Raw genomic sequence first — 27,615 nt, 5'->3', positions numbered from 1 at the left:
AAGCTTCTACCACATGTAATGTCTCAAACCTAAATTCACTAAATAAAGTGAGCAAACTTCAGCTCCTCGGACCCACCAGCCACATTTCAAGTGTTCTGTAGCCACATGTGGCAAGTAGCAACTGGACAGTGTAGGTGAAGACCTTTGCCGTCACTGTGAAGTGGTATAGGATGGCGCAAGGAAGACCCCACATATGCCATATACATCCCCAGATGCCAAGCTCCAGATTCCCAGACAGAGCCTCTGTTCTCAGCCCCAGAGCCTGGCAAGCCACAAGATTCTCCTGTGCATTAGGTTACTAGACACTGAAATCAGTAAGATGCTAGCAGGTTCTCCCTCACTCAACCCAGCCCATGGCCTCTGACCAATTACCTCTTGTCCTCTTTCTCCTATCCCCTCTATGACTGATGCCAGGACGGAGTCGGTGGCCGAGAAGATGTTGACTAATTGGTTCACTTTCCTCCTCTACAAGTTCCTCAAGGTAGGATGGAATGAGGATCAATTTCCAGCCCTTCTTCCTCTCCTAGGTGTAAGCCTGCCCCACTTTACAACCACTGTGTCTATTCTTTTGGAGCCTGATGCATCCAATCCACAAGAAATGCAGTTCTTTATTGTCAGGGAACTGAACTGAAGAGAGCCCCCCTGTCTGGCCCTAACTTCAGAAACAACACCCTCTGTGACTAGTTCCTCCCACATGGGGAGCAGATGTACCACTGAGATGGCTCCATGTGGTCCAAAAGCTAAATTCCCACTTTTAGCTGAGCACAAGTTACCTGTAAGTTCCCAATGTCCTCTCTCCTCCCAACATCCTCCTCTTCCTCCTGGTACCAGAATTATGGAAGCTGATTAAAGGTCCTTGGGCAGGCATATAAGGCATGATGCTGCAGATAAGCTGAGGATGTGCCTGAGAGGTGGAAGAGCAGAGCTGCTGGTTTTCAGTCAGGAGCTTCAGAGGACCAACCTCTGCCGATGTGGTGGAGTAGGAAAAAGAGCAGAAAGTAGTGGAGGAGGGGAGAAAGGAAGGACAGGCTCTGAACAGGGTCAAGAAGGAGCAGGACCACCTGCGTCTACAGAGCCAGGGCCCATGCAAATCTAGAGAGTACAGAAGAGGTAATGGGAAAAGACAGCCAGGAAACAGGCAGGACCAGGAAAGCCAGAGAGTATGGTGTGCCCTGCATCCCTTTGATCCCTGAGCTCTAATAGTGGGATTCTTCTCTCATGCAGGAGTGTGCTGGGGAGCCCCTCTTCTCCCTGTTCTGTGCCATCAAGCAGCAGATGGAGAAGGGCCCTATTGATGCCATCACGGGAGAGGCCCGCTACTCACTAAGTGAGGACAAGCTCATCCGACAGCAGATTGAATATAAGACCCTGGTGAGTATCATCAGGGCTCCCCTTAGCTCTGGTACGTCAGCTCTCAAACCACATTTCCAACTTTATCCGCTGTAGAGTCCAGGCAGGTGCTCCCCTGTGTGTGCCCACCTCTGTTTCCTGTGGCCCATGCACCAGGGTATCCCAGTGGCTCAGCTATAGCTCAGTGACTCTTTAACTGGTGAATGGGTGTGGTTCAAGACAGGTGATGAACTGAGTAGTAAGGGCCCAGCAGGGATGAGGATGGAGGTCATGCTGATAGGGGCAGATATTCACACAAAACTGTTCAGATCCTATGGCCAGATAGGAAGATGATCCCCTTAGAACAAAGCTAGCTGGAAGTCCATTCTGGTTTTCCCATTTTCATCTTTCTAAGGGGTCCAGAATCCCAACAGATTGACTACTGGAGAACCCAGCAGTACAGCCTCTTAGGCTTCTGGCCCCTCTCAGTTTCCATCTCATAGGAGAAAGTCACAGACTACAATAAAAATGGCAAAGAGGGAAGACACCCTTCCAGGAATAGAGACTTGAATGGATTTCTTAGTTAGAGAGAGATATGTTTAAATGTTTCTGGTTCCATCCTCTGCTGTCCCCTTGCAATGCAATGAGTTATAAGCAGAATCATACTCTGTCCCCAAATTGCAGCAGTCATGGTTCCTCAAGACAATAGATCATACCCAGTTAGTGTCTGGTGACAGACTTGCAGAGAGTGTGAAGAATTCAGTGGGCCTGGGCTGACCACTCATTAAGTTGGACACATCTGGAGTGGGAGAGAGATGGAGGATTATTTTGCTTAGGGATGGCAGGATGGTAGGAAGAGGTGTTCCTACATGGGAAGGGAACACTCCATCCAGTGATGATGCAGGAAGATGGTCCTGCACCAGGACAGACAGAGCAGCAGAGACTCCCATTGAGCAAGTAAATGCAGAATTGGGAAGTGTGGGAGTGTGCAGTGACTGGAGGAGCTTGAGTTAGCACAACACAAGAGTGTTCCAGGACCCACATTACCAGGGAGCCTGCTGGAGTGTTAAACACTCACCTGGTTACCTGCCAGGGAGCTTGCCAGAAGATGAGATGCCTGCTAGGTTACCTGCTTGAGTGCTAGACACCTGGGAACTTACCATAGAGTATAAGATACATACCTGGTTATTTGCCAGAGTATTAGATGTGTGTCCCCTGGGAGCCCACTAGCTGTCCAGATGTCACTCCCCAACTCCAGGAGCCTACTAGAGTGCTACACTCCTTCCTAGGAACCTAATAGAACATTAAATTTTCCCTGCAAGACCACCAGGTGGCTAGAGCCTCTCTAGGAACCTTCAGAGAAAGCACCAGGTGAACGATTCTGAAGCAGTTAAGAGCCAGGAGTAGAAGACATGTTTCTGAGCTAGGGACCCTATCCTTTGTGAGAGAATGCTTTTTCTCTCAAAGATCAGTCCTGGCCTTGAAGCATGCAATGATAGATCACCCTCAAGTCTCCGTCTCTGCTCCGTGGTCCTTCCAGTAACAGAGTTCAGACAAGGCCATTCTGCTGCGTTCAGCCCATCAATGGCCTGGCAAAAGGACAACATGGTGGCCAGAGCAGGAGGGAGGGATATGGAAGGTTCTTAGAAGGAGAGAGGGATTGGCTGGCTCTCATAGACATTTAGCTCAGAGGGCCAGCCTCCCATATTTTCAGTTCAGGACATTTTGAAGGTGAGAGTGTGATTTTTTTTTTAAATAGATTCAGGCTTTTTTTTTTCCTTCCCTCTTAATGGAATAAGCATGTTCCCCATTTGTGCTCATAGCAGTCTAGCTGCTAATGAGAGGCAGGAGTCCAGGGCCAGGGTTCTGATTACCACCACATGGAGCAGGAGGAGGGCTGGTGTCTGGTTCTGCAAGGCAGATGGGGCTATTGGGAAATGGTTACTGGGAGGGACCTGGGGGTTTAAGTTCCAAGAAGGAAGGGGACACAGAGCGCTCAGGCTCTATGGACAGAGGAATAGTGGGAACCCTGAATGGTGGGGACATCTGGCCTCAACTCCCTGAATAACCAGGCCTCTCTGCCTGGCTCTTACACACCACTGATATCCCATAGTTCCCTTCATGTTCTACTGGGACCCACCAAGGGAACCTCTAAGGCATCAGCAATATAGAAAGAACACACACCGTGAGGATGGCTAGCGGACAGCTTTGAACTTCTTTAAGGAAGCAAGCAGCTGGTGAAGCAGTTTTAATTTGCATGCCTCTTTCTGAATGAGAAGTAGAGGCTCTGCACCAGCAGAGGCCTCATCCCCTGACCAGGGCTTCAGGTTCACAGCCAGGGAGGCCACTGGGGGGAGGGGAGGGCTGAAACTGTGGGGGTCTTTTCAAAGGCACCTTTTTATACTTAAAGAATACATTAAGTTCTAATAGATCCAGCAGCCTCCAATCATCCTGAAATGCTTCCCAAACCAAAGCTTTTAAATCTTTTAAAACAGGAGCTCAGTTTCTCATTAGTACTGAGCCTGTGTGTGTGTGAGAGAGAGAGAGATCTCAAGAGAGAGAGAGAGAGTGAGAGAGAGTGAAAGAGAGAGAGAGAGGGTGAGAGAGAGAGAAAGAGATAGAGAGAGGGAGAGAGAGAGAAAGAGAGAGGTGACTGTGTATTAGAGGATTAGAGGAACAATAAAGGGTGACACACAGAGATGGGATTGGAGTGGATAAGGGTCTCGGTGTGTTGATTGGGTGCCCCCCTGCACAGAGGTGTACAAGTGAGAGACTGCACATGTGTACATGCTTCTATGTTATTCTATTATAGACCCTTCCTCCCTTGCGTCATAGTGTGGCATCATTCTTTATAGGATACTGTTCCCCTTGAGAAATCTGAGCATCTGTTCTAAGAGTATGCAGTTATAATTAAGCGTGCAGTTTATAATCCTGTAGTGATGTTGAAGATATGGTATCATCCTGTCCGGAGACACAGGATGGAGTTGCCCTGACCCCTCCATACCTCATCATGGAGAGAAGTCATTCATGAAGGATTTCAGGGTACTGTCGGGATCTGGGAACCCTTTCTATTGTTCTCATTCACGGGACCTCTCTCTGCCACCCTCAGGTCCTGAGCTGTGTCAGTCCAGATAATGTTAACAGTCCAGAGGTCCCAGTGAAGATTCTCAACTGTGACACCATCACTCAGGTCAAGGAGAAGATCCTAGATGCCATCTTCAAGAATGTCCCATGCTCCCACCGGCCCAAAGCTGCAGACATGGACCTGGGTAAGAGAGCCGCACTCCAGGGCTATCCCTGAAGCTGGTCTTGGACGGCTCCTCCCTCTCCCTCCCTTTGCTGGTCAGCAGTAGGTAGATCTGGGCTTCAGGGACCAGAGCAGGAGCAGTAGATGGAGGCTGGGTTTGCCTTTACAGTCTGCTTGGAATTGGCGGGAGCAGGTCCATGAGCCTCACACAAAAGAGGGGCCAAAGGTCACTAGGCCCTCTGTTGGTGAAGCCTCCAGGCAGGGAATGCCTCTGCTCTGCGGTGCTTTGGGCGGCTGAGGGCTGGGATTGCAGGTGTCATGTCTGAATGCAGGGATATAAAGGCAAAGCTACTCTTCCAAGTCCCCGTGATCAAGGTCTCGACACTGCCTTTGGTCCCTCCAGTCTCTCCCTCCCCTCTGTGCCGTGCCTATAATGTTTGCTGAATACTCACAGCTCGAGGGATCTGGGTCAGCCATGGAGGATGGAAAAAGAGAACAGAGAAAAATGAGATACGACAGCCTGCTGTGGAGCAGGATGACACTGTTTGAGGGTCCCGAGCAGAGGTAGCCTAGCCTGTATAAACAAGTGCATGACACCCAGAGGTGGTTGTCTTTTGCCTGGATGCTCAGTAGAATGTCCTGCAGGGGATGTCCTCTGGAGGAGGCTCTGAAGAGACCAAGATGGAAAAGGACAACTCCAGCATTGTTTATGGCATCTGGCTCGGAGGCCTGGTGTCCCCAAGTCCTTGCTGTGTGACCTTGTCCAAATTACTTAAACTATCTGTACCTTCCTCTCTTTGTCTATGAGGTAGAGATGGTAATAGCAACTACTTCTCTGTAAGAGATCAGCAGGGGCAATGCATCGAAAGCTTTTCATGTGATGCACCTGGACCCTGGGAGAGGGAACTTGCTGAGGACACTGGCCATGGATGTTTGTGAATTCTGGGTATGAGGAGGATGTGGATTCCTGGTAATATGGGGCAGGGTGAAAGACCCCCAGAAGCCCTATGCATCCATCTGGCCTCTAAGCTGGCTTCTGCTAAGCTGAATAGGACAGATGGGCTTCTATGATTTTACACAAATCCAGGGTCCCTCCCCTCTTCCCCAACTTCCACTTCCAGCCACATTCTGTTGCCTAAACATCCCAAGCCTCAGGAAGTTCCATTAGCTCCCTGAATGTCTAATATCCCCCCTTAACCCTGTCTCCTCCCACTAGGCTTAAGAGTAGATGTGTACAGGACCCTGTGCACCTCTTCTTGCAGTAGTTTCTCTAAGTGTCTTGTTCTTAGGGCACAGAGGAGGCTTTGCAGCAGGGGACAAGGGTGTATATGTCGATGCATGTGTCCTAGGGCACCAATCCCTAGAACTCGGGTGTATGACTATATGCATTTAACTTATATCTGCTGCCATGAGGGGCCCCATAATGGAGCAAAGGCCCTTGCTGTGGGGCGGGAATGAAACGGCTCCAGTATGGAAGGCTCTGGTGCTAATCTCTCTCAAACCATTCCAGAGGTCTCTCTAATGGCTTGAGTGGGAGAAGCAGGAAGTACCCACATTCCTTTTCTTACTTTATTTATGGGCCCAGGATGGGGCCACCCCTCAGCATCAGTATCTGTGAAGAGAAGAGAATGGGGGCCTGGGAAAAGGTGATGGAGAGGAGGTGTGTTGAAAGATAAAGGGAGGGAGTCCTGAGTGTGTCCTGTGCTTGAGAACATGGTGGCTTCCTAAGGAGACAAGCAATAGCCTACTCCACTTTAAGAACAGCTCAGTTGCTACTAGGGGGTAGCTTCTCTGATACATTAAGAGCTGGTGGGTGGCTGTGTGAGCATCAGCCCTGAGGGAGTTAAGAAGGATGGGACCAGTGTTGTATATCAGACTCCAAGCAGAGGAACCATGTCCCCTCCTGTGCCCGCTGGCTATCCTGGAGAGACTTGGTTGAGTTAATGGCTGCTGCTTAGGACTGATCTTCCTTCCTAGACACCACGCACCCTAAGTTTTAGAGAATTGCTTCCCTCAGAGATCAGAGGATGCAAACCCATCAACTATATCTTCAGTGAAGAAATATAGTGTGTCTCTTGTGGCATGGCTCACAACCACAGATGGGACTCTTCTTGAATGGAGGCTGCAGTGTCTAAAGAAGTCATTTTCTCCCATCCTTTAGGAGAGAAGGGAGCCTGAGAGATTCTTTTTTTTTTTTGCATTATTTTTTCTTTTTATTAGATATTTTCTTTATTTACATGCCATGTGATTTCTCCTTTCCCAGTTCCCCCTCCAAAAAACAAGCAAACAAACAAACAAAACAACAAGAACAAACCCCTGTTGCCTCCCCCTCCTCATGCTTGCCACCCCACCCTCTCCCACTTATTGGCCCTGGCATTCCCCTACACTGGGGCACAGAACCTTCACAGGGCCAAGGGCCTCTCCTCCCAATGATGATCAACTTTGTAATCCTCTGCCGGAATACAAGAGATTCTTAATTCCAAGGCTCACAGAAAGGTGGCTGTACTCTCAACCAATAGGCTACAGAGGCCCTAGAAAGTCTACTTCCCTCCAAGCGAGTGGGTCTTTTGTACTGCAGTACACCCTGTGGAAGCTCATGTCCAAGTGCCCAGAGCAGACTTCCTCTCCCTCTTTGGTGTTCTTGAGGTTGCCCCAAAGGAACCATACCATTGTGTAGCAAGGAAGTTACTACAGTGGGGATCCATAAACCAGTGTAAACTTAGGATTCACAGTCTCACCAGTGTGAACCCAGGATGTGTCCCAGGAGAGGTGGGGTCCTGCTTGTCTCCCAAGGGCCTCCATGCCCAGCCCCACTGTATCTCTTATCCCAAGGTTCCCTTCCTCCCTCCCTTCTTTTTCTCTCTTTCTTTCTTCCTCCCTCTCTTCCTTCCTTCCTTCCTTCCTTTCTTTCTTTCTTTCTTTCTTTTTTCCTTTCTTTTTTTCTTTCTTTCTTTCTTTCTTTTTTTCAGATCAAAGCAGGAGTTTACAGCAGCCCCCAAACTCTGTTTTTCTTCAGACAAAAACTAGTTCCAAAGCATTGAAAATGAAGCCTCCTCAGAGAGCCATAAGTCATTTCCATGCCTGCCCCTGTCAGGAGAAGGAAGTGAGGTGAATTGTCCATGTAGATGAAAGTGCTTTGAAAGCTTAAATCAAGGTATAAAGGGAGATGTCATTGTCACCACAAATCAATCTATGCCAAGGGCCACCTGTCCACCTGGCACATAGACTGGGCGAAGTCCTGTCAGCCCATGCTGGGCAAAGCCAGCACAGCCGAGCACCCACTACTTCTTCTCCTTGAGCCTCTTGCTCCTTCAGAGAAGGGTGTCTCACACAATCTGCCTCTTCTCTCCAGATGCCCAGCCCCTGTCCCAGACTCAACTGAAGGAAGAAGTCAGTCTGATATCCACCCTCAGCATACCTCTGCCTGACATGAAGTAACTTTCATCTTCCCAGCAGCCAAGCCTGCTGCTACAGTCCCCCGCACATCTACTCATGGCTGCTTGGGTTGGAGCCCTCCCAGCATTCCCTTCATCTCTGCATGAGGCTTGTCTAGACCCAGAGGTTAAAGTAACTATGTGGGCAGTTGTGACTGGCAGGGATCCAAGGGCAACAGAGCCAATATCCCACTCTACAGTGGTATAGTGCTTACTCATTCGGTGTTCTATTGCTCGCCGCCAGTGGTATGTTCTATACTGTACAGGAGATCTCCATCACATTAGAAAAGATAGGCTTTGGTCAGATGACTTGGCCCAACTCTAGGTTCTGTATGTAAGTACTCTAGTGTGTTTAAACTGACCTAAGCTAGGGTAATTTTTTTACTTATCATATGTTCCACTTATGATAGGCTTATCTGGGCATAGCTCTGGGTAAGTTGAGGGGTCTGTGTGTGTGTGTCTAAGAGGGGTTGTGTCTTGTACATAATTGACCATATGATTTTGGAGGACAGCAAGTTCAAACTGTCAAAAATCTGCAGGGTAAACTGGAAGGCTGGAGGCCCAGGGAAGAGTATATGGCCATCTGCATGCAGAATTCTCTCTGTCTCAGGGATGGCTGGGATTTGCTCACTATAGATCTTCAACCAATTGGAAGAAGTCCACCCACATTCTAGAGAGTAATCTGCTTTACTCCAAGTCCCTGAGTTTAAATGTTAATCTTATATAGCCATACCTCATAGAAAGGCTGAATAATGTTTTGCCAAGTATCTGGGTACTAGAACCCTGCCCCTTGGCATAAAAGTCACCATCACAGGACCCAAAGGGAAGGATGCAGGGTCTGCCTGGATTACGGGCTGTTTGGATATATGGGATGAAAGCTAGTCACAAACAGATGTTTTAAGAGTGTGGGGTTCTCAAATCACAATTTCTAGGTGGCATAGCACCCTGAATATATGAGCTGGCCCCATCAGTTCACTACTAGGATTCATTTGAACCGCAACTCTTCAATAACCTGTCCATCTTCAATACTCTCACATATTTGTTGTAAATGACCTGCCAGAAGTAGTGGCTAGGAGATTAGAAGACTAGGAGAAGCTCAGGATAGTAGCAGGGACAGGATGTTTTTCTCTGTGAGCTAAAGAAGTCTTCTTGATACCTCCATCTACTCCCCAGAGGAAAAGAGAATGTTTGCCTTCAACAAATAGAGAATCAGCAGCCCAGAGAAGCACAGTACCTAGGCCCATGTCACACAATAGGGAGATGGAGAGAAGACCCATTTTCTCCCTGTTGTCTCCTCCACAGGCCTTTCTTCTCCCTCAGTTACTGCCTGTGACCTCCAGAGATTCCACTGGTTTAAGTCAATGCTCTGTCAATAGCCCCTGGAACTCCGCCACCCCTCCCCATCTTGTCGCTGAGGTCATTCTGAAAGGATATATTTATGTATTTTCAAATAAGAAATTCCTGTATGGAATAAAAGATACACCCTCTTCTGAGTGAAATATAAAGAGTTCACGGCAGCTGTCTCTCCCCCGTTTGCATTTTCTGCTGGCCGATGGGAAGGACAGATAAAGATAATGGGATTTCTTCTTCTTCTTTTTTATTTTGCCTCCCTCTCTCTCTGGAAGGTGGAAGTATAACAAATTGGATAGTGAGTGAGTCTGTCCTCTGTCACTGGCACCCAGAGCAGGGCATGGGTCTGTGGAGCAGAGCTGTGGGCAGAGAGGGCTCAGTCTGCAGTTTTCTCTTGATACATGCATATGAATGCTAGGGTCGGTCACCTTCTGTCCTCCCCATGGTAAGCACCTGCTTGCTTAATTCTGTTTTGACCCAGCACACTGTCTAGAGCCACAGTATATCAGAAATATCCACTGATGCCCATGTTAGTTGTGATCCCGGCTGTAGAGGAGGCTGAAGCAGGAGGACCCCAAGTTCTAGGCAGGTATACTCAGGCTACAGAACGAGTTCAAGGTGAATCTGGGAAATTTATAAGACCTTGACTCAGAATATAAAATGAAAACAAACCCTATGGATGTTGATTGGCAGTGGGATGGTGCTTGCCTAGCACACAAAAGACCCTGGACTGAGTCCCCTGAGCTGTGGCTGGGCTCTCTTTTGCCTCTTTTGTCACTTGCCAGGGCAGGGCTCACCACAGTTTACAAGACCTATGTAGCATTTCTATTTTAGAAATCACTCCTCTTAAGCTCTAAATTTCATAGGCTAGTCATTTTCTACTTGAGAACTTGCTGTCACAATAAATTCTTCTTTTTAACAAAATCGCTTTCGGTGGTCACCACCCCATCACCGGGCTTCTTACCCTTCCCTGTAGTTTTTCAAAGGTCTACGAATTGAATGTAGGACACTGTGCATGGTAGAGAAACATTCTATTGAGCTATATTCCCAGACCTCTTTTAACTTTTTATTTTGAGACAGAATCTCCCCTAAATTGCCCAGGCTGGACTGCAACTTGCTCAGTAGCCCAGGTAAACTTCAAACTTCATAATTCTCCTGCCTCAACTTCAAGAGTAGTTCAGATTACAACCTATAGTACCATGACAAGTTTCTAATCCCTAAGTACTCATGTCTACCATCTCAGAGTTTTTCCAAACTTACTTGTGGTACTTGTCCCACAGACCAGTGGGCGTGGAGAGAGTCTGGGCCCTCTGCCAGGTTGCTTTGGCCTCACCTGATCACAGGTGTGCAGAATAGAATCTTGTATCTTCTTGCAGGATCCCATGGGTTATGTGCGATGGGACAGAATGGGTCTCTGGAAAGAGAATCTGCCACAGATCCCAAGGGGTGAAAGTTCAGGAACCTGTTGGAAAGTAGAGTCTCTAGACTTGGACTTTCCTGACATAATTTTAGTCTGTCTTTGCCTGTCAGCATCAGCCCTTTTGAAGCCTCCTGAGACAAGACCCTCTGGGAGTGACCACAAGAGAGCTGGGCTCCAGGCTGTCACAAAATATGAAGGATCTCTGCCTGGAATAGAATGATGAAATGAACTATGCCATTATCCCCTCCCTGCCCGTGAGCACATGCATGTGTGTGTATATCCATGCATGCATGAGCCTACCTGTAGGTAACACTGCAAGGGCCAGGGCAGGCCCTGCTGTGGTTCTGTGGACCCTGGGAATGAATTACCCCTCTCTATAGTACTTGCTCTTGAGTAGGTGTACCCTCAGGATGTTAACTAGGAACACCCTCTGTTTTCGTAAAATTTAATTGGGGTTTTCTACCCCGCTTTAGATCATTCAGTTCCCAAATAGAAGACACAAACCCTTTATATTTATACTTAGCCTTAAAAGCACCAGAGCTGGGCAGATATCAACCCTCTATCTATTTTGTCCATTTCCCTGTCAATAATTCTGAGATCTAACTTGCCACATTCCACCTGGGCTGCTCTTACTCCCACTGGCCGGCCTTCATGGCCATTTCCCACGATTCACCTATCCCATGGAATTTTCTCCTCTGTTCACCTCCCTGATCTCCCCACGGTTTCTCTTCAGACCCCCAATCCAGGCAACTGAAGCCCCGCCTACTTCTCTTCTGCCCAGCTATAGTCTGTGGGTATTTTTATTCAACCAAAAGTTTTAAATTGCAAGGTTACATAGAACCAATTGGTGTAGGCTAGGATTTCCTCATTCCTGAAGATCTCCTCATCAGGGGCAACCAGATCTTGGGGGGCCAGTATTTAGCATTATAATACATGGCAACAGACCAAATCTCAACAACTCCCAGAGACAATATCCCCTTCCAGGTCGGCTGCAGGTGAGTTCTTCTCCACTGTAAGCCTGGATCTCCACTGCCAACCACATGTCTCCTCTAAGTTTTGTGTATGTACTGTGGACCATTCTTCCAGCAGCAGCTTCAAGTGCTTCTGTCTCATGTCCTGAACACTCCTGTGATCTGTATCCCAACCCCTTGCTATCTTTCCTCACCTGTCCCATTTCTGCCTCAAATAAAAATACTCCCTACCCCCCATGTTTTTTTAAATTTTTGCAGGGCCTCCAGCTCCCATTGCTCTAAGTCTGGCCTCTACCCTCACCTTTCACCAACCATGGCTTTCAGCTCAAACTCATATGCCATGGTCTGGCCTACTGAACCATATGGGCATCTTCTGATAGCCAAAAGTTCTTCAAGCCTTTTACTCCAACCTCTTCTATACGTATGAATATACATATAGATTCATCAGTGCAATGCTGAACCAGAACACCCAGGTCTTGTCAGCTAGGCGGAGGCATACTGTCCTTTACAGTTCAGTTGGGTGGCCTTTCCATACCTGGCTCCTCTCAGACCCTGCTCCTGTCTGTCTCTCCAGACTCCCTGGAATGCTCAGTAAAGGCGAGGGTCTTGTTCACCTCTGTCACCTGTCCTGCACTGCATTACTCAGGCCCTCATGCCACCAATAAATGTAGTTTTATGAGAGTGTAGACTTTCCTTGCTTGGCCTTTCAATATGGTGGTCACAGCAGGCTCCATTTCCAGATGGTATGGTCCTTGTTCTCATCCACAGAAGGTTTGTCAAGAATTGCCAGACCCAGGGTTCATGTCACTGACTGAGCTTGGCATATTATTCAGTACCTGAAGGAGGCCTTCCCCATCACTGAACTCTAAAGGCAGCCCTGTCTGTCTCAGTGTCTACCAAGAACACTGCCATTGGGTGACTTCTCACATTGTCCCTTGGCTATCCTGACATGGTCACCTCATACAGAGCAAGACAGGGACATGAAGAAGAGGGTTTTATTTATTTTTTTAATTTTTATTACATTTTAATTAATTTATTTTATGTACATATGGTGGGGGTATGGAAGCACATAGGTTCTACATCACACATGTAGAAGTTAGAGGACATCATAAAGCAGTCAATTCTCTCATTCCACAATATGTGTCCTGGGGATTGAACTCAGGTTGTCAGGCTTGGTGGTGAGCATCTTAGCTGCTGAACCATCTCAGCAGCCTAAGAGTGATTTTTTAGTACTGATTTTCACAGGCTATAGTAGATGCTCATTCACTACAAAGAGAACTAGGGGTTTGGAGATCTGAGCTCTTTTTCCTAAACCTAATATTTAACATGCACAAAATAAGGAGTGGTCCCTCCCAAGGGCCTCTTGATCTGACATAGACAGTGGTGTATGCAGCATGGGGCCCTGGGCACTGCCCCTAATATCTTAGATGCAGGCCTTCTCTGCCTCCTTAGTTCATCTTAGTTCATCTTTCCTAGTATGGGGTAAGAATATATGGATCCAGCACACAGAATAGGAGCAAGCTGTTCATAGGACAGAGAGTGCAACTGGCTTTGACTTTTGATTTGGGTGTCTCCCTAGTACCTGCGTTCCTCAGTACAGCTTAATGGCCATACCTCTATCAGGGCAAGCTCATGAAATGGAACAAGAGCATCTAGAAAGCTGAGATCACGTCCACACTTAGACTTTTCTGAGACATACCGAAAACATAGGAAACCATTAGTATTTATTTGATAGAGAAATGACTGAGTGACCAAAAAAAATGAGTAAGTGAGGGACAGAGAGAGTCCAGAAGAATGACTGACAGTGTAGCTCTGGCCCTCTAGAATCTGTTTTCAATGCAGTGGGCACAGGGCATATGGAACAGTATATGAATGGGAAGACAGAAGCCAGAGCCAACCTCTGGGAGACTCCAAGACAGGATGGAAGGTTGGTCAGTGTGTACATGGAGTGGAAATTGAGCCTTCCAGTAAAAGTAAATGTGGAGACTTTACCAGACCTGTGAAGCAGTTTCCTGTTGATCTACTGAAAGTCTATCTGGGAACTTAGGGATGCCTTCCAGCTGTACCCCCACACTCTCATCCACCCACATATCAGCTCTGTGGCCAACGGGTGGGCCCTGCTTCTTTGTTTCAACCCCAGAAATGAAGCTGCCAATAGCAGCCACCCAGCCCCCAGGTCTTCTTTCATCAACACTGGATTGGGATAGCGCATATCTTTATTCTTCCAAAAACCTTTCTGATAATTTAGGTAAAAAGCACATAGCAGATTTTCTGCGCGAGAAGTAACAAAAATAACAGGCTTAAGGGCTCTGAAAGCAAGGCTAAGTACCTCTGATTCATCTTACAGTCCTTATGTTGGTATTTCAGGAGATATCCCTAACTGTTTGAGATTAAAAGACAATAGTTGCCACCTTGAAGGCGTCTACAGGTACACCGGCTCAAGCATGTGTCTGGGTTTGAGGCTGTAAGACTGGGTAGCCCAGAGGCTTTTTCTTGTAGCCCTAGACCCTGAGACCAAGCACCAACATTTGTGGTAAGTGTGTGTCTTGCCTGCCCACTGCCCAGCATCAATACCAGTGTCTTGGCTGTGGGGAAACATGCGGCCATGCCACATTGTAGAAAGGGAAGCTCTAGGCCCAAGGAAAGTAGCCAGCTGCCTGTCAGAGCTCCAAAGCTCCAAATGGGAGGTTTAGTCACGACAGCATAATTCTGGCAACAGTTGAGGGTACAAGCCCTTCCTTTTGTTTCCCTTCCTGCCATTCTCAGCACACATGGGTGGCCTTAGGTGACAGTGCCTGAGCTGTGTCCACACCCACCTTCTGCACTGAGGGACTTCTTTTGTGGACCCTAAGTGACCCCCAAAGAGGGGGAGGGGGACTGTGAAGTTCCCTAGATGTGAACTCAGGGGGCCAATACACTTAAGCACAGCCTGGCAGGATGGCCTCTATGTCTGGCTTCCTGAAATGACCTGTTTTTCGTTTTTCCTAGTTGTAATGTTGGTGGAATGTGGGACAATGATCAAAGACTAGGTCACACTTCTCAGCTCCCAGAATTCTCTCTCCCAGGTTGCTAGCAGCAGCTCACAGTTCACCTCCAACTGTCTCTCACTGCCCATCTGCCAGGGGATGGGCATATACAAATGTGAGGTCCTCTTTTAATGATGATAAAACAAGCAATCATTACCAAGTCACACGTGCCCTTTCTTCAGTAGCTTGTGTGTCCACTTGCTCATTCGTTGCATGGATATTTGTCAAGGGCTTCCTGTGTCTTGTGCACTGTGGGAGCCCTCCTTGTAGGCATCCAGCATCATCCGTATCTTACTCCAAGGACAGTCTGTGCCCCTGGGGAGACTTGGCCTTTTTCTGCCCTATTTTTTTTTTTTGAACGGGGGCATGGAAACAGACTGATTCCCATTTGCTTACATAATTACTGGACAAGACTCACAACCATGGCTGCTGAATACGTCTGGACAGGCTGTGCATTGCACAACTCCAGGGGGAGTTTTGCAGTAGAAATTTGACACTGCAGCCCAGAGTTAGTAGCTTGTTTGTTATTGCTCAGATGCCATTGAGACTGCTGTAGTCCTACCATCAAGGGCATCAGTATGCTTAGTAATGTAGAGGACTGGATGCTGGACCTCAGGGAGAACCTTCTCCAGCCCAGCTGATAGTTAAAAGTGCAGTGACCACCCACCCTGTGACATGCCTTGAAGTTTCTCTATTGCTGCCCCCATCCCATCCATACAGCTTCGGACTCCATGAGGCTTCATTCACTGTGCAAGCAGAAGACACCCACTGCCATGTTCCTCCGCCCAGCTGGTCACCACCATGGTCCACGCCACTGACAGTCAGCTGCTGGACCTAGAATAGAGTGAATTCCTCTTCTTCTGGCATGAGAACTTGCAGACTCATGGGGAATATAAAAAGCAAAGCAAAAAGAAACAGTGTAGCCTAATGATAGAGACATGGGCCAGCATGTTCTTCATAGAGCACTTCCCTCCTGCACATCCCCCTACCTGCCCCAGGCCCAAATCACCATGAGCAATTCCATCAGAATCCTCTGCAGGCCTCAGACACAGGCATTCCCCAGTGATTTCTCCACTCCAATGGGCAAACAGGCCATACTTGAACGGGCACTTTGAGTCTTAGCATGGTGCAAAAGCTAGGCAGCAGGGATGCCCTGGTGAAGCAAGGCTGGGCTAGGATATCAAGACCCCCTTTGCTCTTCTCCAGGGCAAGATGCTTCCCTTCTGGGCCTGGATCCCATGCTTGGTGGAGTTAACAGTTGTAACCACTGCACAGACAATGTAAGAAGAAATGGAACTTTCTGTGATTCGAGTGGGGCCCGAAGGGGAGGCACAGCCTGACCTTGGCAGGAGGGAAGCGAAGCAAAGAATGTGCACATGTGTCTCTGGGGCCCATAGGAAAAAAATTCTGACAGCCCAGAGAGGCAGTGTTATGCAAGGGATGCCTGTGTCTATTTGCATGCACTTTGAGCAAAGACAATGTGCTTTGCACAATCAGCAATGCCAACATCTGTGATCCAGGAAGCACTGTGCTGGCTACCTTGAGAGCCAGACCAGTAGCTACTTGGCTGGGACACATGTTCCATTTGACTTTAAAAGGCTGTTACTACTCTCAGGTGTGTGCTTGTGGGAACGGTATCTTTGTGTACGTACACACATGTGTGGGCACTTGTTGGAGAGCTGCCATGCACATATATTTCCATGTGTATATTTCAAGATTGTTATGTGTCCTTCTTCCACATGTGATCTGTGCTAAATAAGACAGAGGCTGCCAGTTGATGACAAGCAAGCTCTTATTCGTGTCCCTTTCTGGGATCCATCAGCAAGGCTCTGGGGTGTAGATACTGAAGTGGGGGACAGGGAAATAGGGATTTTACACACACATTTGCATATATGTATGTGTGGTGTATATATGTACCGTGTGTGTGTGTGTGTGTGTGTGTGTGTGTGTGTGTGTGTAATTAAATGTTGTCTAGATTCCAAGATGAATGTTATCCACATCAGTTTTTGTAGAAATGCTCAGAGTTTGGGGGTATAAGAATAGTCCACACCAAAAAAAAAAAAAAAAAAAAAACAGGCAGTGGTGGCACACACCTTTAATCCCAGCACTTCAGCACTTGGGAGGCAGAGGCAGGGGGATTTCTGAGTTCGAGGCCAGCCTGGTCTACAGAGTGAGTTCCAGGATATCCAAGGGCTACACAGAGAAACCCTGTCTTGAAAAACAAAACAAAACAAACAAACAAACAAAAAGAATGGTCCACACAGTTTTTTACCCAGTCCTCTCCCAAGGACATCTCCCTGCAAGGCATACCATGGGAAAAAAAAAAAGGTGCAGGGCTCCACAAGTGAACTTGCAGCACAGATTTCACCAGCTCTGAGAGTTTCCAATACAGACAGTGAGCAGACCTGCCATGACACTGCCACCTGAATTTGCCAGTGCTTTGCTGAGTTCTTTATGTCTAGTTGAGTAATAGTCCATTCATGCCGTGTATGCTGTGTGGTACCACTTGGTGTTCTGCATTCTCACAGGTGCAAGGAGAACAGGTGTTGTTACTAATGCCCCCTTTCTTTTGACATAATTTGTTGACTTGGGACCAGAACTAGTGCTCTGGCCCTGTCTGCCTTGACAGCATCCAAATTCATCCTCTTGGGGGGAATTGTGCTTACACTAGTCCGTCTGTGAATGCATTCTGGAGATGGAGCCATGTGATTCCTATATGAGACACACAGGAACAGGATGCTCCCAGGAGGGACCATAGGGCCTTCTTCAACTGCCACCATTCTCCCTGCAGAGTGGCGACAAGGAAGTGGGGCGAGAATGATCCTGCAGGACGAAGATATCACCACCAAGATTGAGAATGATTGGAAGAGACTCAACACAGTAGCCCACTATCAGGTGAGCTGACCACAGAAGCCAGGAGCTGGTCCAGTAGATGGCAAATTCCTTGGAAGCCATAGGTCTCAAATTACAGCCACTTGAAATTAGTCCCCAGTGTATTTCTTCACCAGCAATCCATGATCTGTGGTGTGGCACGTGGTGAACCATGAGCATGGAGACCAGAAGGAAGGGGATTGGGGGAGGTCCAAGGGGAGCTGACATCACTCAGTCAGAGACTCTAGCCTCCTTGGAGATAGGATGCTGACATGCATGCTATCAGGCATGCTTCTTGTAGAGTGTGGGAAGATTCTTTAAGGACCCTTGTTTAGAAGGCCTCCTGAGCATTTAAGGCTGGATGATCTCCAAAAAGCCTAGGGAAGGAGAAAGTGAAGTGGTGGCTCCTGTCAGAAGTTGTTCCATATAGAATCCACAAAATGAAAATGCAACTAGACCTCAGGTCTTTGTCTTGTATTATCAGAAGGAGAGGGAGTCGTTCCTATCAAGGTGATAACTGTCCCTTACTGCCCTGAAATATTCTTTTTTTTTTTTTTTTTTTTTTTTTTTTTTTTTTTTTTTTTTTTTTTGCTGCAAGCACTTGAGGTTTATTTGGGATAGGCCAGTACTGGGTCGAACTCGTAACCTTGCAGGCCAGAGGAGTTTGACCAAGGAGTAAGGGGTATTTAAGGGGAAAAAAACACAAACCAGGGGGAGTGAGGGGGAATTCCAACCCAAGGTATTCAGTCAGTTAGGGAGGGGAACATATTCATTCTAGGAATGTAATCTTCATCTACCAGTGGGGTGGAGAACCTCGTGAACCAGTTGACCTTCATTCCTAGTTCCGCCCTCATTGTGGATCAGTCAGGAAGGGCAGGTCTTGGGAACTTGTCCTTATTCCCTGGAAGTGGTGGGAAGAATTTCCATGCCAGACTCTTAGAAACCTTTACCCTGTAGGTGCCAGATGGTTCTGTGGTGGCTTTAGTGTCCAAGCAAGTGACGGCCTATAATGCAGTGAACAACTCCACTGTCTCCAGGACATCAGCAAGTAAATATGGTAAGATCTCATCAGGTGTAAAGGGTGGGAAGTAGAAGCATCCAGAGCGGGTGTGGTCAACAAACGCCATTGGTTAGGGGTAGAGGATCAGGTCAGCTGACCATTGGGGAAAACAGCCAGGATGGGACAGGGGTACCTGGTCCTGATTGCTAGCTCTGGAGCATAAACATGTACTTTATCTGTGTACAGAAAGAAATGTAGGGCTTGGAACAGCTGCATTGGTAAAGGGCTTGCCTTGCAAGCATGAGTCTCCAGAATCCAGGCAAAAGTGCCAGGAATGGGTAATGTATGCTTGTAATCTTAGTTCTGGGGAAGTGGAGATAGGAGGGTACCTAAAGCTTACTGGCTATCCAGCTTAGCCTAATGGTGAGCTCCAGGCTACTGAAAGAACCATCTCAGAAAGCAAGAAGAATACACCTATGAAATGATATCCAAGATGGATCTCTGGCCTCCATATATGTATACACACACATAGGCATGCTCACCATGGATGGACACACACATACATACACATACACATGTGCTTGTGCACACACACAAGAGAGAGAGAGAGAGAGAAAGACAGAGAGAGAGAGAGAAAGACAGAGAGAGAGAGAACCTAATCTTCATGAGGTCGTACAGTCTATAAGCCTTACCTTTTCTCATCATCTCACATCAAGTTCGCAATAACCTAGTGAATTAAATAATTATTATTTCTCTCTATTATTTATACTAGTAAGTTATAACTCAGAAGCATGGAGGTTGAGCTATTGGTAAAGATCACACTGTCATTATGCAGTGTCAGGAAAGGCAAGGAGAGGAAAGGGTGTTGGCTATAAATGTCAAAGCTCCAGAGATGCCCTGTTCTGTCACCACTTATGTGCTTGTGGTCAGATCTGGGCAGTGACATTCTTATTGTAAAGCAGGAATTAGAGGAAAAAAGACAAATATCACCAGTCAGTTTTAATGATAAAGAGGTGAACATATAAGCTACAACAGGCATGATAGGACCTCACCCTGTGCCCGTCTGGTCCCACTTTACCGTAACTCAAAGTAGAGGAAGGGATTCATAAAGTAAGAAGAATTGGTCGAGGCCAGAATGGGATGGAGATGAACAGCTGCCCTAGCCAAGGCTCATTAAAGAATACAGGCTACCTGCTTTTACATGTGCAGTTAATTGGCCACACACACCACGGGACTTAAGAGCACGCACAAGGAAAAGTGTACAAGAAGCACGAGCTTATATTTCTACAAATTGAATAATTAAGGGTTGACTCAATGCCAAGTACCGGAGTCGGGGTGGCATGAGTGGGTAGAATTCGCTACAGTTAATTCCTGGAGGTGTTAGGAAAGACAGAAGAAGCATTGCAGGGAATGTGGCACATGGAGGCAAAGTAGCAGCACCAGCGAGTGTCATAAAGGGTCAAATAGTAGTGGCCTTGGCTTTGGAGAGGAGTGTGCTGTGAGCTGTTGGGTATGGGACTGTAGAGACTCACTCTTACTGGGCTGCTGTGCTCTTTACATTGGCAGAAAACATGATCCGGTACACGGGCAGCCCTGACAGCCTCCGTTCCCGAACACCCATGATCACCCCTGACCTGGAAAGCGGGGTCAAGCTGTGGCATCTGGTGAAGAACCATGAACATGGAGACCAGAAGGAGGGGGATCGGGGGAGCAAGATGGTGTCTGAGATCTACCTGACACGTCTATTGGCCACAAAGGTATGTGATGGGAGAGAGGGTGCAGGGAACTTTGGTCACAGGAAAGGTCTTCATCTGCTGTGTAAATCCTGGAGCTGAGAGCTGAGGAAATGGCTCAGTCTGGTAAAGAGCTTCCTATGAAAGCATGAGAACCCAAGTTTGATAGCCTCAAGTCCTCATTAAAAAGACAGTCTGGGCACAGTGCCTTGCTTGTGCTGGAGAGGCTGAGAAGGGAGACTGGCATTTGCTGGCCAGCCAGTTTAGCAAAATAGCAAGCTCCAGGTTCAGCAAAAATCCTGTCTCAAAAACTGTGGAGAAAGATGGGGGAAGACACGCGAGGTTGCCCTCTGGCTTCTGCATGTGCACACACATGCACATACACATACATACACACATTCCTACACACCAAATAGACACGGAATTGCTAGCACAGGTGCTAAGTGTGCACCAGGCCCTTTTATGGACCTCCCACACCAGGCACTGTCATGAGGCACCCAGGGGTGCCTCAGGATTGAGCTACAGGACCCTGTTCAACCTGTGAGTCCGGGGATATCCCAGTAGACATGAGTTAGCACACAATCTAAAGTTTTCTTCCCATTTTCCTCAGCACCCTGCCTCAGCTACAGACACCTCCACATCTCTCCCCACCCCCTACCATTCCTTAGGGAAGACCCACTTTTTCTCAGAGGTACCATATCCCATCACTAAGGCTGGAACCTGGGGCTGAATCTGGAGCTTTGCCAAGGCTACTTCTAATCCTGACACTGGGGATAATCCACACCTGCCGTTCTAGCCTTTCTCTTCAAGTCTGGGTGGTCATTGGCCAGGGTGGATAGTGGCCAAACAGAAGCAGCAGATTGTATTTGTCAGCTCTGACCACGCATGCTCATTAGCATTTTAGGATATAATAGCACTGGCAGAGATACTAAACTAAACTCTGTGGCTGGTGGAGGAAGGTAGTTTTGGCCCTTGTCCTGTGTTTTCTATCTATGGTCTCTGCACAGAGAAAAGGTAGAACTGCCAGGGAACCATGAAAGGGGAGATCTGATGCACAGTGTCCTCCCCTTCCCCAACTCCAATGTTCAGCAGAGATGCAGAGTACTGACCTCGATTGGCCTGTCCCTGAGGTAGCTTTTCAACCCACCCTCCCACCCCCAGATTAGCTCTGCCTAGGCTGGGGTGCATCTGAATGTCCCCTTTCTCAGGGCACACTGCAGAAGTTTGTGGATGACCTGTTCGAGACCATCTTCAGTACAGCCCACCGTGGTTCCGCTCTGCCGCTAGCCATCAAGTATATGTTTGACTTCCTTGATGAGCAGGCTGATAAGCATGGCATCCATGACCCGCACGTCCGCCATACCTGGAAGAGCAACTGGTAAGTAAAGGGGGGAAGGGCACAAGCAGAGGCCAGTGACTTGCCCTCCCAGGCCTGCTTCAGGGTGGCAGGCTTTCCAGATGTGAGCTGGCCACTATCTACCTCCTAGTAGAGTTTCTACTCAACCTCAGACCTTCCCCATTGTCCCACTTCCCTCTCCTCTGATCTGTTTTGTACTTTTCTTTCCAACCAGTCAACAAACTATACTAATCCAATCAGCAAAAGCTTATAAATAACACCACAGCCAGGCAATGTGGCATCCAGCTACTTCCTGGGTATGGGGTAGTATGTCTGATACCGAGGATCTTAGACTGGTTAGGGTCCCTGCCCTTGAAAAACTGGCAGGTGAGGATGTGGGACAAGAGAGGCAGTTGTCTGTATACATGGGCAAATACTAGCATAGAGAATGCATATATTAGACAAGGTCAGTAGGGTTTTGAGGCACAAGCAGCCAGCGGCTGTCTGAACAAGGAACATTCCAACCCCACCCAATAAACTTAACTTTTCCTTCCCAAACTCCTTTCCCAAAACTGCCCAGAGCCACTTCATGTTCCATGGAGGATAGGGAGTTTTCTAACTATTGACAACACTCCAAGCATCTCTACTGTGGGCCCCACTCTCCTTTGAATGCACAACATCCTCCCCACCATCTGTATGTAGCAAGTATTTCATTTGAGCTTGAAGTCACAAGGCCAAGCATCAGTATTCAAGACAGGATGTAGAACCTTGAGGAAATGGGGCTCAGTAAATATTGATGAGGCGCGGGCAGCGATGACCTGCTTGAGAGTTCTCCCTGCAGCAGAGGTGGCTGATGTTCATTCATCCTGTAGAACTGAATCTCTGTTGCCTTTAGATGGCCCCTTTCCAGGCCACTCCTCCCCAGCTGTTTCTTCTGAAGCAGCATAGACTTAGTGGCCAGTGCTATAACTACTAGGATTTGCCAGGCTCTAGGGTACAAGCAGGCACCCTGATGCCCACCCCTGGGGCCCAGACCTGAAATCTGAGAAGGCAGAAATCAACCTGGGGTATCAGTGCTCTTCTCCTGGACATCCTGTGGCCTTGGCCAGGATCACCCGCTCTCAGAGTCTCGGGCCATGCAACTGAGTCCTTATCACCCTGCTAAAGCAGGACCCCTAGGACCCAGGTTCCATTCTGTGCACCCACTCTGGTGAGACAGATTCCTCCTCTCTAAGTCCTGGCTGTGTGACTCTTGGAAGATGTCTGAGGGGCATCACCCACCTCTGAGTCTATACCGCTCTGATAAGTCTTTACCATTTAATGCTGGCCACCTTAAATGAGACAGATGCTTCCCTGAGCCCTCCTATTGGTGTTAGCCAGGGAGACATGACTTTGCAAACCATCCCCCTAGGTCTCAGCCTCCTTTTTGATTGCAGGTGCTGCCTAGAGACAAGGACCAGGAAATGGGAAGCCCAGAAAAGAAGCACACTTCCCTTATTGTAGGAAGAAGGATATCAGCTTCAAGTCCTTCCTTAGAAGAGCATTTCCTGTCCCTGACCTGACCCCCTGGTACCATGGACAGTACACAGTTAGAAATAATCAGCTCTGCCTGTCACTAGAGTTCATCATTCCTGCTGAGGGCATTGTTTTTTTAATTCCTGACTCAAGGTGTGCCTCGCCCGCCCCTCCCACCCCTTCTTCCATGGTTCTCCACAGGTTCTCTGTTAAATAACACTCCTTCCCATTTAGCCAGAGTGGCTGTAATCAGCCGGAGATGAGCATCACCGCTGATGTTAATAACATGCTAATATTTCATTAGGCAGGAGTTTCCGTGGTGCCTCTGCTTCCTGTGTGGTGCACCTGCCTCACTGCTGGCTGAAGGGACAGGGACAAACAGTTACTGCCACCATGTGGGTTCCCAGCACCTCTCCTCTGAGTAGGACAAAGGGAAACCAAAGGAAACCGAGTTTCTTATTCAAAGCTCTATAAGCCCAGAAACCACGACTACCTTTTAGAAAGGTTGGAAAGCTACTGTGAGCCTCTGTGCTCCATTTATTTCCTTCCCCCAACTCTCAGTGATGATGCAAATGACAGACACCAAATATTAGCCAACCTCGGTGTGCCTGCCCCAGCCCTATGTGGCACTTATTGTAGAGACTTAATAAATGCTTGTGGATTGATTGGCATCTGCGGATGTCAGAGCTTCCTGCATTTATGGTGTTTGTTGTTTGTATTATACAGATGGGCTGCTGGCAGAACAAGAGTAGGAATATTGTATCTGGTGCCTTGAAATAATGTAATTCAAGGATGCTAAGTTCTAAGAGGCAAGGCAAACACACGCGGGCATTGTAACTATCACCAGCCGTGAGCACAGCCACCAAAACAACAATAAAACATCAGGGGAAGAGGCAGGAGGCAAAGAGGTGGGAGCAGAGAGAAAGAAGAGAGCCTTGCCTGCACAGTCCCCCTCCTTACCGGCAGCTCAGCAGGCTGGTGGGAGCTGCAGAGAAGGAACACAGCCCCAAAAGGTGTGCTCTGGACGCCCCTCCACCTGCGGGCCTTCTGTCTAGCGCAGTGACTACAGAATCAGACCACAGTGTGATTTTCTCTTTGTCTCTGTATGTGCATGCCTTACCTGTAGTTCACCTAAGGAATACACCTATGCAGTGTTTTAAAATCAAGTCGAACATGGACCTTGGGATGTTTGAGCCCTAGGTTTGAGCCCCCAAACCACATAAAACTGTGTGTTGTGGTATACACATGAACCCCAGTACTTGGGAAGCAGAGGCAGAGGATCCTCAGATATATAACTAATTTAAGGACAGCCTGGACTCTGTGAGATCCTGTCTCAAAATAGAGGAATTGGAGAGATGGGGGACTGCAGAGATAGTTCAGTTGGTAAAGTGTTTGCCCTGCGTGCATAGGACATGAGTTCAATACCCAGCACCTATAGAAGAAGCTGGTCATAGTAGTGTGTACTTATGAGATGGCACTGGAATAGACCAACACAAGTGGGCCTCTGAAGCTTTCTAGCCAGCAGCTTAACCTTGTTAGTGAGCTCCATGCTAATAAAAGACCTTATCTCAAAAGAACAATCTAAAAAAATTTGATGTGGATGACTCCAGAGTAATGACAATAGAGGGTGACCCCAGGCCTCCACACGCACAAACACACAGGTATATTCCTCCCTTCCTGCACTGATATACTCACAGAATGACAACAACGAAGAGCAAACTCATCAAGGGTCCCCTCAGAGAAGCCTCTGCAGGGGCTGCTCTCTGGGTACACTGGGCGCCTAGCTCAGCCCAACATTCTCTGCTTTCATCAGGAAGTGTGTGCATTTGGCTGCATGTGCCTTCCCTAAAACCCTAGAATGCAGAATTCCTGAGCACAAAGGATGTGTTCCCATCCTTGTAGTTCCTGTTGCTAGCCAAGCTCTTGGCAAGCAGTAGTACTGACCGGAAGACAGGTGGGAGGGGATGGGATGCTATGAGTTAGATAAGGGGTTGGTGCCACTTGGCAGTCTGGTGGTAAAAGATCACTTAGTCACACCCACCCTCCATGATGGTTCCTTCACAAGGCGGAAAGTAGCCTATGACACTAGACAGGAAGCAAGAGCATGACTTCTGCCAGATCACACAGTAAACAGTCAGATGCAATAATCTATGCTCCCCAGTGGGATGGTCCCAGCAACAGGCAGATAGGAATAAAGACCTAAATTCTGCTTTGTAGCATGCACATGACTAACTCCTGTGCCAAAAGGAAAGTACAGAGTCCCGCATCACAACTGGGAACCACATTCTCTCAAGTTCCTCCAGTGGTACATCTCTAGGTGAACCCCACCTCACTCCAATCTTGCTGATTTTCCATATGCTGAATAGACCCACCCCCCTGCCCATCCCCTTTACTTCCCATGGCAGTCACAGATGATTTCTAAGCTCTGTGAAATGTGTCCATTGTTCCCTCTCAGAACTCCCCATAAGGCTATATCCCACTACCCCGGCACTCCTGACAAGAGCTGCTTCTTTGCCCCACACAGCCTGCCCCTACGGTTTTGGGTGAATATGATCAAGAACCCTCAGTTCGTGTTTGACATCCATAAGAACAGCATCACGGATGCCTGTCTCTCTGTGGTGGCCCAGACCTTCATGGACTCCTGCTCTACATCAGAGCACCGCCTGGGCAAGGATTCCCCTTCCAATAAGCTGCTCTATGCCAAGGACATTCCCAGCTACAAGAACTGGGTAGAGAGGTGAGTTTGGCCCATGGAAACCTGAGGGTATCTTGTCTGGAGCAGGTGATAACCCTGGAACAGAAAGTCCTCCCCTGCAAGCAGGCTGATGCTTCCAGACTAGTCACTGTCACAGCTGTTCCTGCAGCTGGAATGCCCACAACTCATGACCTCCACACTGAAGCAAGCACTGGGAATCATAGCAGAGGTTACCAAGTGACCCACCTCCCTATATGGAGGATCTTAGTGGATCTTAGTGACTGTAATATCCTTTAGGTCCAGAAGGAGATGTGGTCCCTGATTCACTCCCACCCATACATATATCTACTACACATGCACACATGCAGAGCATATGTAACATGTACATAGATCATATACACAGGCATTCACAGTGTTCCATGCATGTACAGGTACCATGAACACATGCATACACTGTATATACATGAAACCACAATATATACATACACATCCATGTCCATCCACATATATACCACACACACAGTACATATACATGTATTTGTAACATGCATCTTCCCATTGATCCATCCACCATCCCAGCCCCCATCCCACTTCTGTCTGTACACACCTCCATCCCACTTCTGTCTGTACACACCTTGTCATGGTGGTGGCAGTGATCCCCCTGAATGCTCCCAAGCTTTACTGTCCGCGTTGGGTTTTTGCTTGTGCTTAAGATTGAGAGGAGAGCCTCTTGCTTTCCTCAGAACTGTTGACTGCTGTACTGACCTTATGGAGATAACCTGATTGTTCATTCTCCTGAAGCCAGCGTGTGATTGGCTGTCATTTCTATTGTGTTACCAGTAGCAGTGGACTCTACATTATTTGGTCTGCCTTTTCTTTGTTGTTTTGTTATTATTGTTTGTTTAGAGACTATTTTTTTCATGTTCATTATACAAAGTAATTCATTATGACATTTTCTACATGAATATCATGCTCTGCTTATATGCACACCATTACCCTCTGATCCCCCAGTTTCCTCCGACTTTAACCATCTCTGGTAACATGAATCTCACTCATTTACCATGTGCAGACTTTGTAGAAGCTTAGCAGAGAAGAGCAGCTGTTGGCCCACCACAGGGACCACAGCAGGGTGTGCCATGTACTGAGTGGTATCTGTGACATGCAGTATAGCACGAAGAAGGTGACACATTGTAAGCATTTAAATACACCTTCTAAGGAACCCACATGGACTCTGCCATATACCTACCAGTGGTCATCAAGATCTGTGGCTTTAGGTATAGGTGAAAGGAAAGATGGCCCTGAAAGCAGCTCTGAGGGGAAGCTGGGCAACTGGCTTCTCAAGCATGCACCCACTAAGCTGACACAAATGCATCGGTATGCTCCACTCTGAGTGTATTGGGCACATGGGAAACAATGGACCTGACCCCTTCTTGCAGCTCTCACATCTTAGTATCTAGCAAGACTCACAAGCTGGAGTTGGAGGGATCAAGGAGTGAGGCTTTCTTTCCTCCAGGTCTGGGGGACATCAGTCATCCATTCTCAGAGACCTCTGAAAGCCACATTTGGGGACATCACAGCATGAGGCTCAAAATGACAACCCTGTCGGTATTTCCATCCGCTTATCATAACACTTGGCTGAAGATTCCTTCCAGCTTCTTTCAACCCATCCCATTCAGATTCACAAGCAT

At 47.8% G+C, this 27,615-nt stretch overlaps 1 protein-coding gene across 2 annotated transcripts in view; it reads left to right on the top strand.

Moving 5' to 3' along the window:
- The window catches only part of Plxna4 (plexin A4), a 445,847-nt gene that overhangs the window by 406,231 nt on the left and 12,001 nt on the right, over positions 1–27,615 (top strand). For both annotated transcript variants that reach the window (XM_031381450.1, XM_031381449.1), the window contains 8 exons: positions 415–481; positions 1,225–1,371; positions 4,439–4,598; positions 17,569–17,672; positions 18,606–18,705; positions 20,215–20,405; positions 21,590–21,759; positions 25,757–25,969. In XM_031381450.1, coding sequence (XP_031237310.1) covers positions 415–481; positions 1,225–1,371; positions 4,439–4,598; positions 17,569–17,672; positions 18,606–18,705; positions 20,215–20,405; positions 21,590–21,759; positions 25,757–25,969 — 1,152 coding nt within the window. The remainder of the gene's footprint in view (positions 1–414; positions 482–1,224; positions 1,372–4,438; positions 4,599–17,568; positions 17,673–18,605; positions 18,706–20,214; positions 20,406–21,589; positions 21,760–25,756; positions 25,970–27,615) is intronic.

The sequence above is a fragment of the Mastomys coucha genome, unplaced genomic scaffold (genome assembly GCF_008632895.1).
Source record: "Mastomys coucha isolate ucsf_1 unplaced genomic scaffold, UCSF_Mcou_1 pScaffold20, whole genome shotgun sequence".
In the NCBI taxonomy this organism is placed as follows: Eukaryota; Metazoa; Chordata; class Mammalia; order Rodentia; family Muridae; genus Mastomys; species Mastomys coucha.
This window is presented reverse-complemented; position numbering and strand designations above follow the sequence as displayed.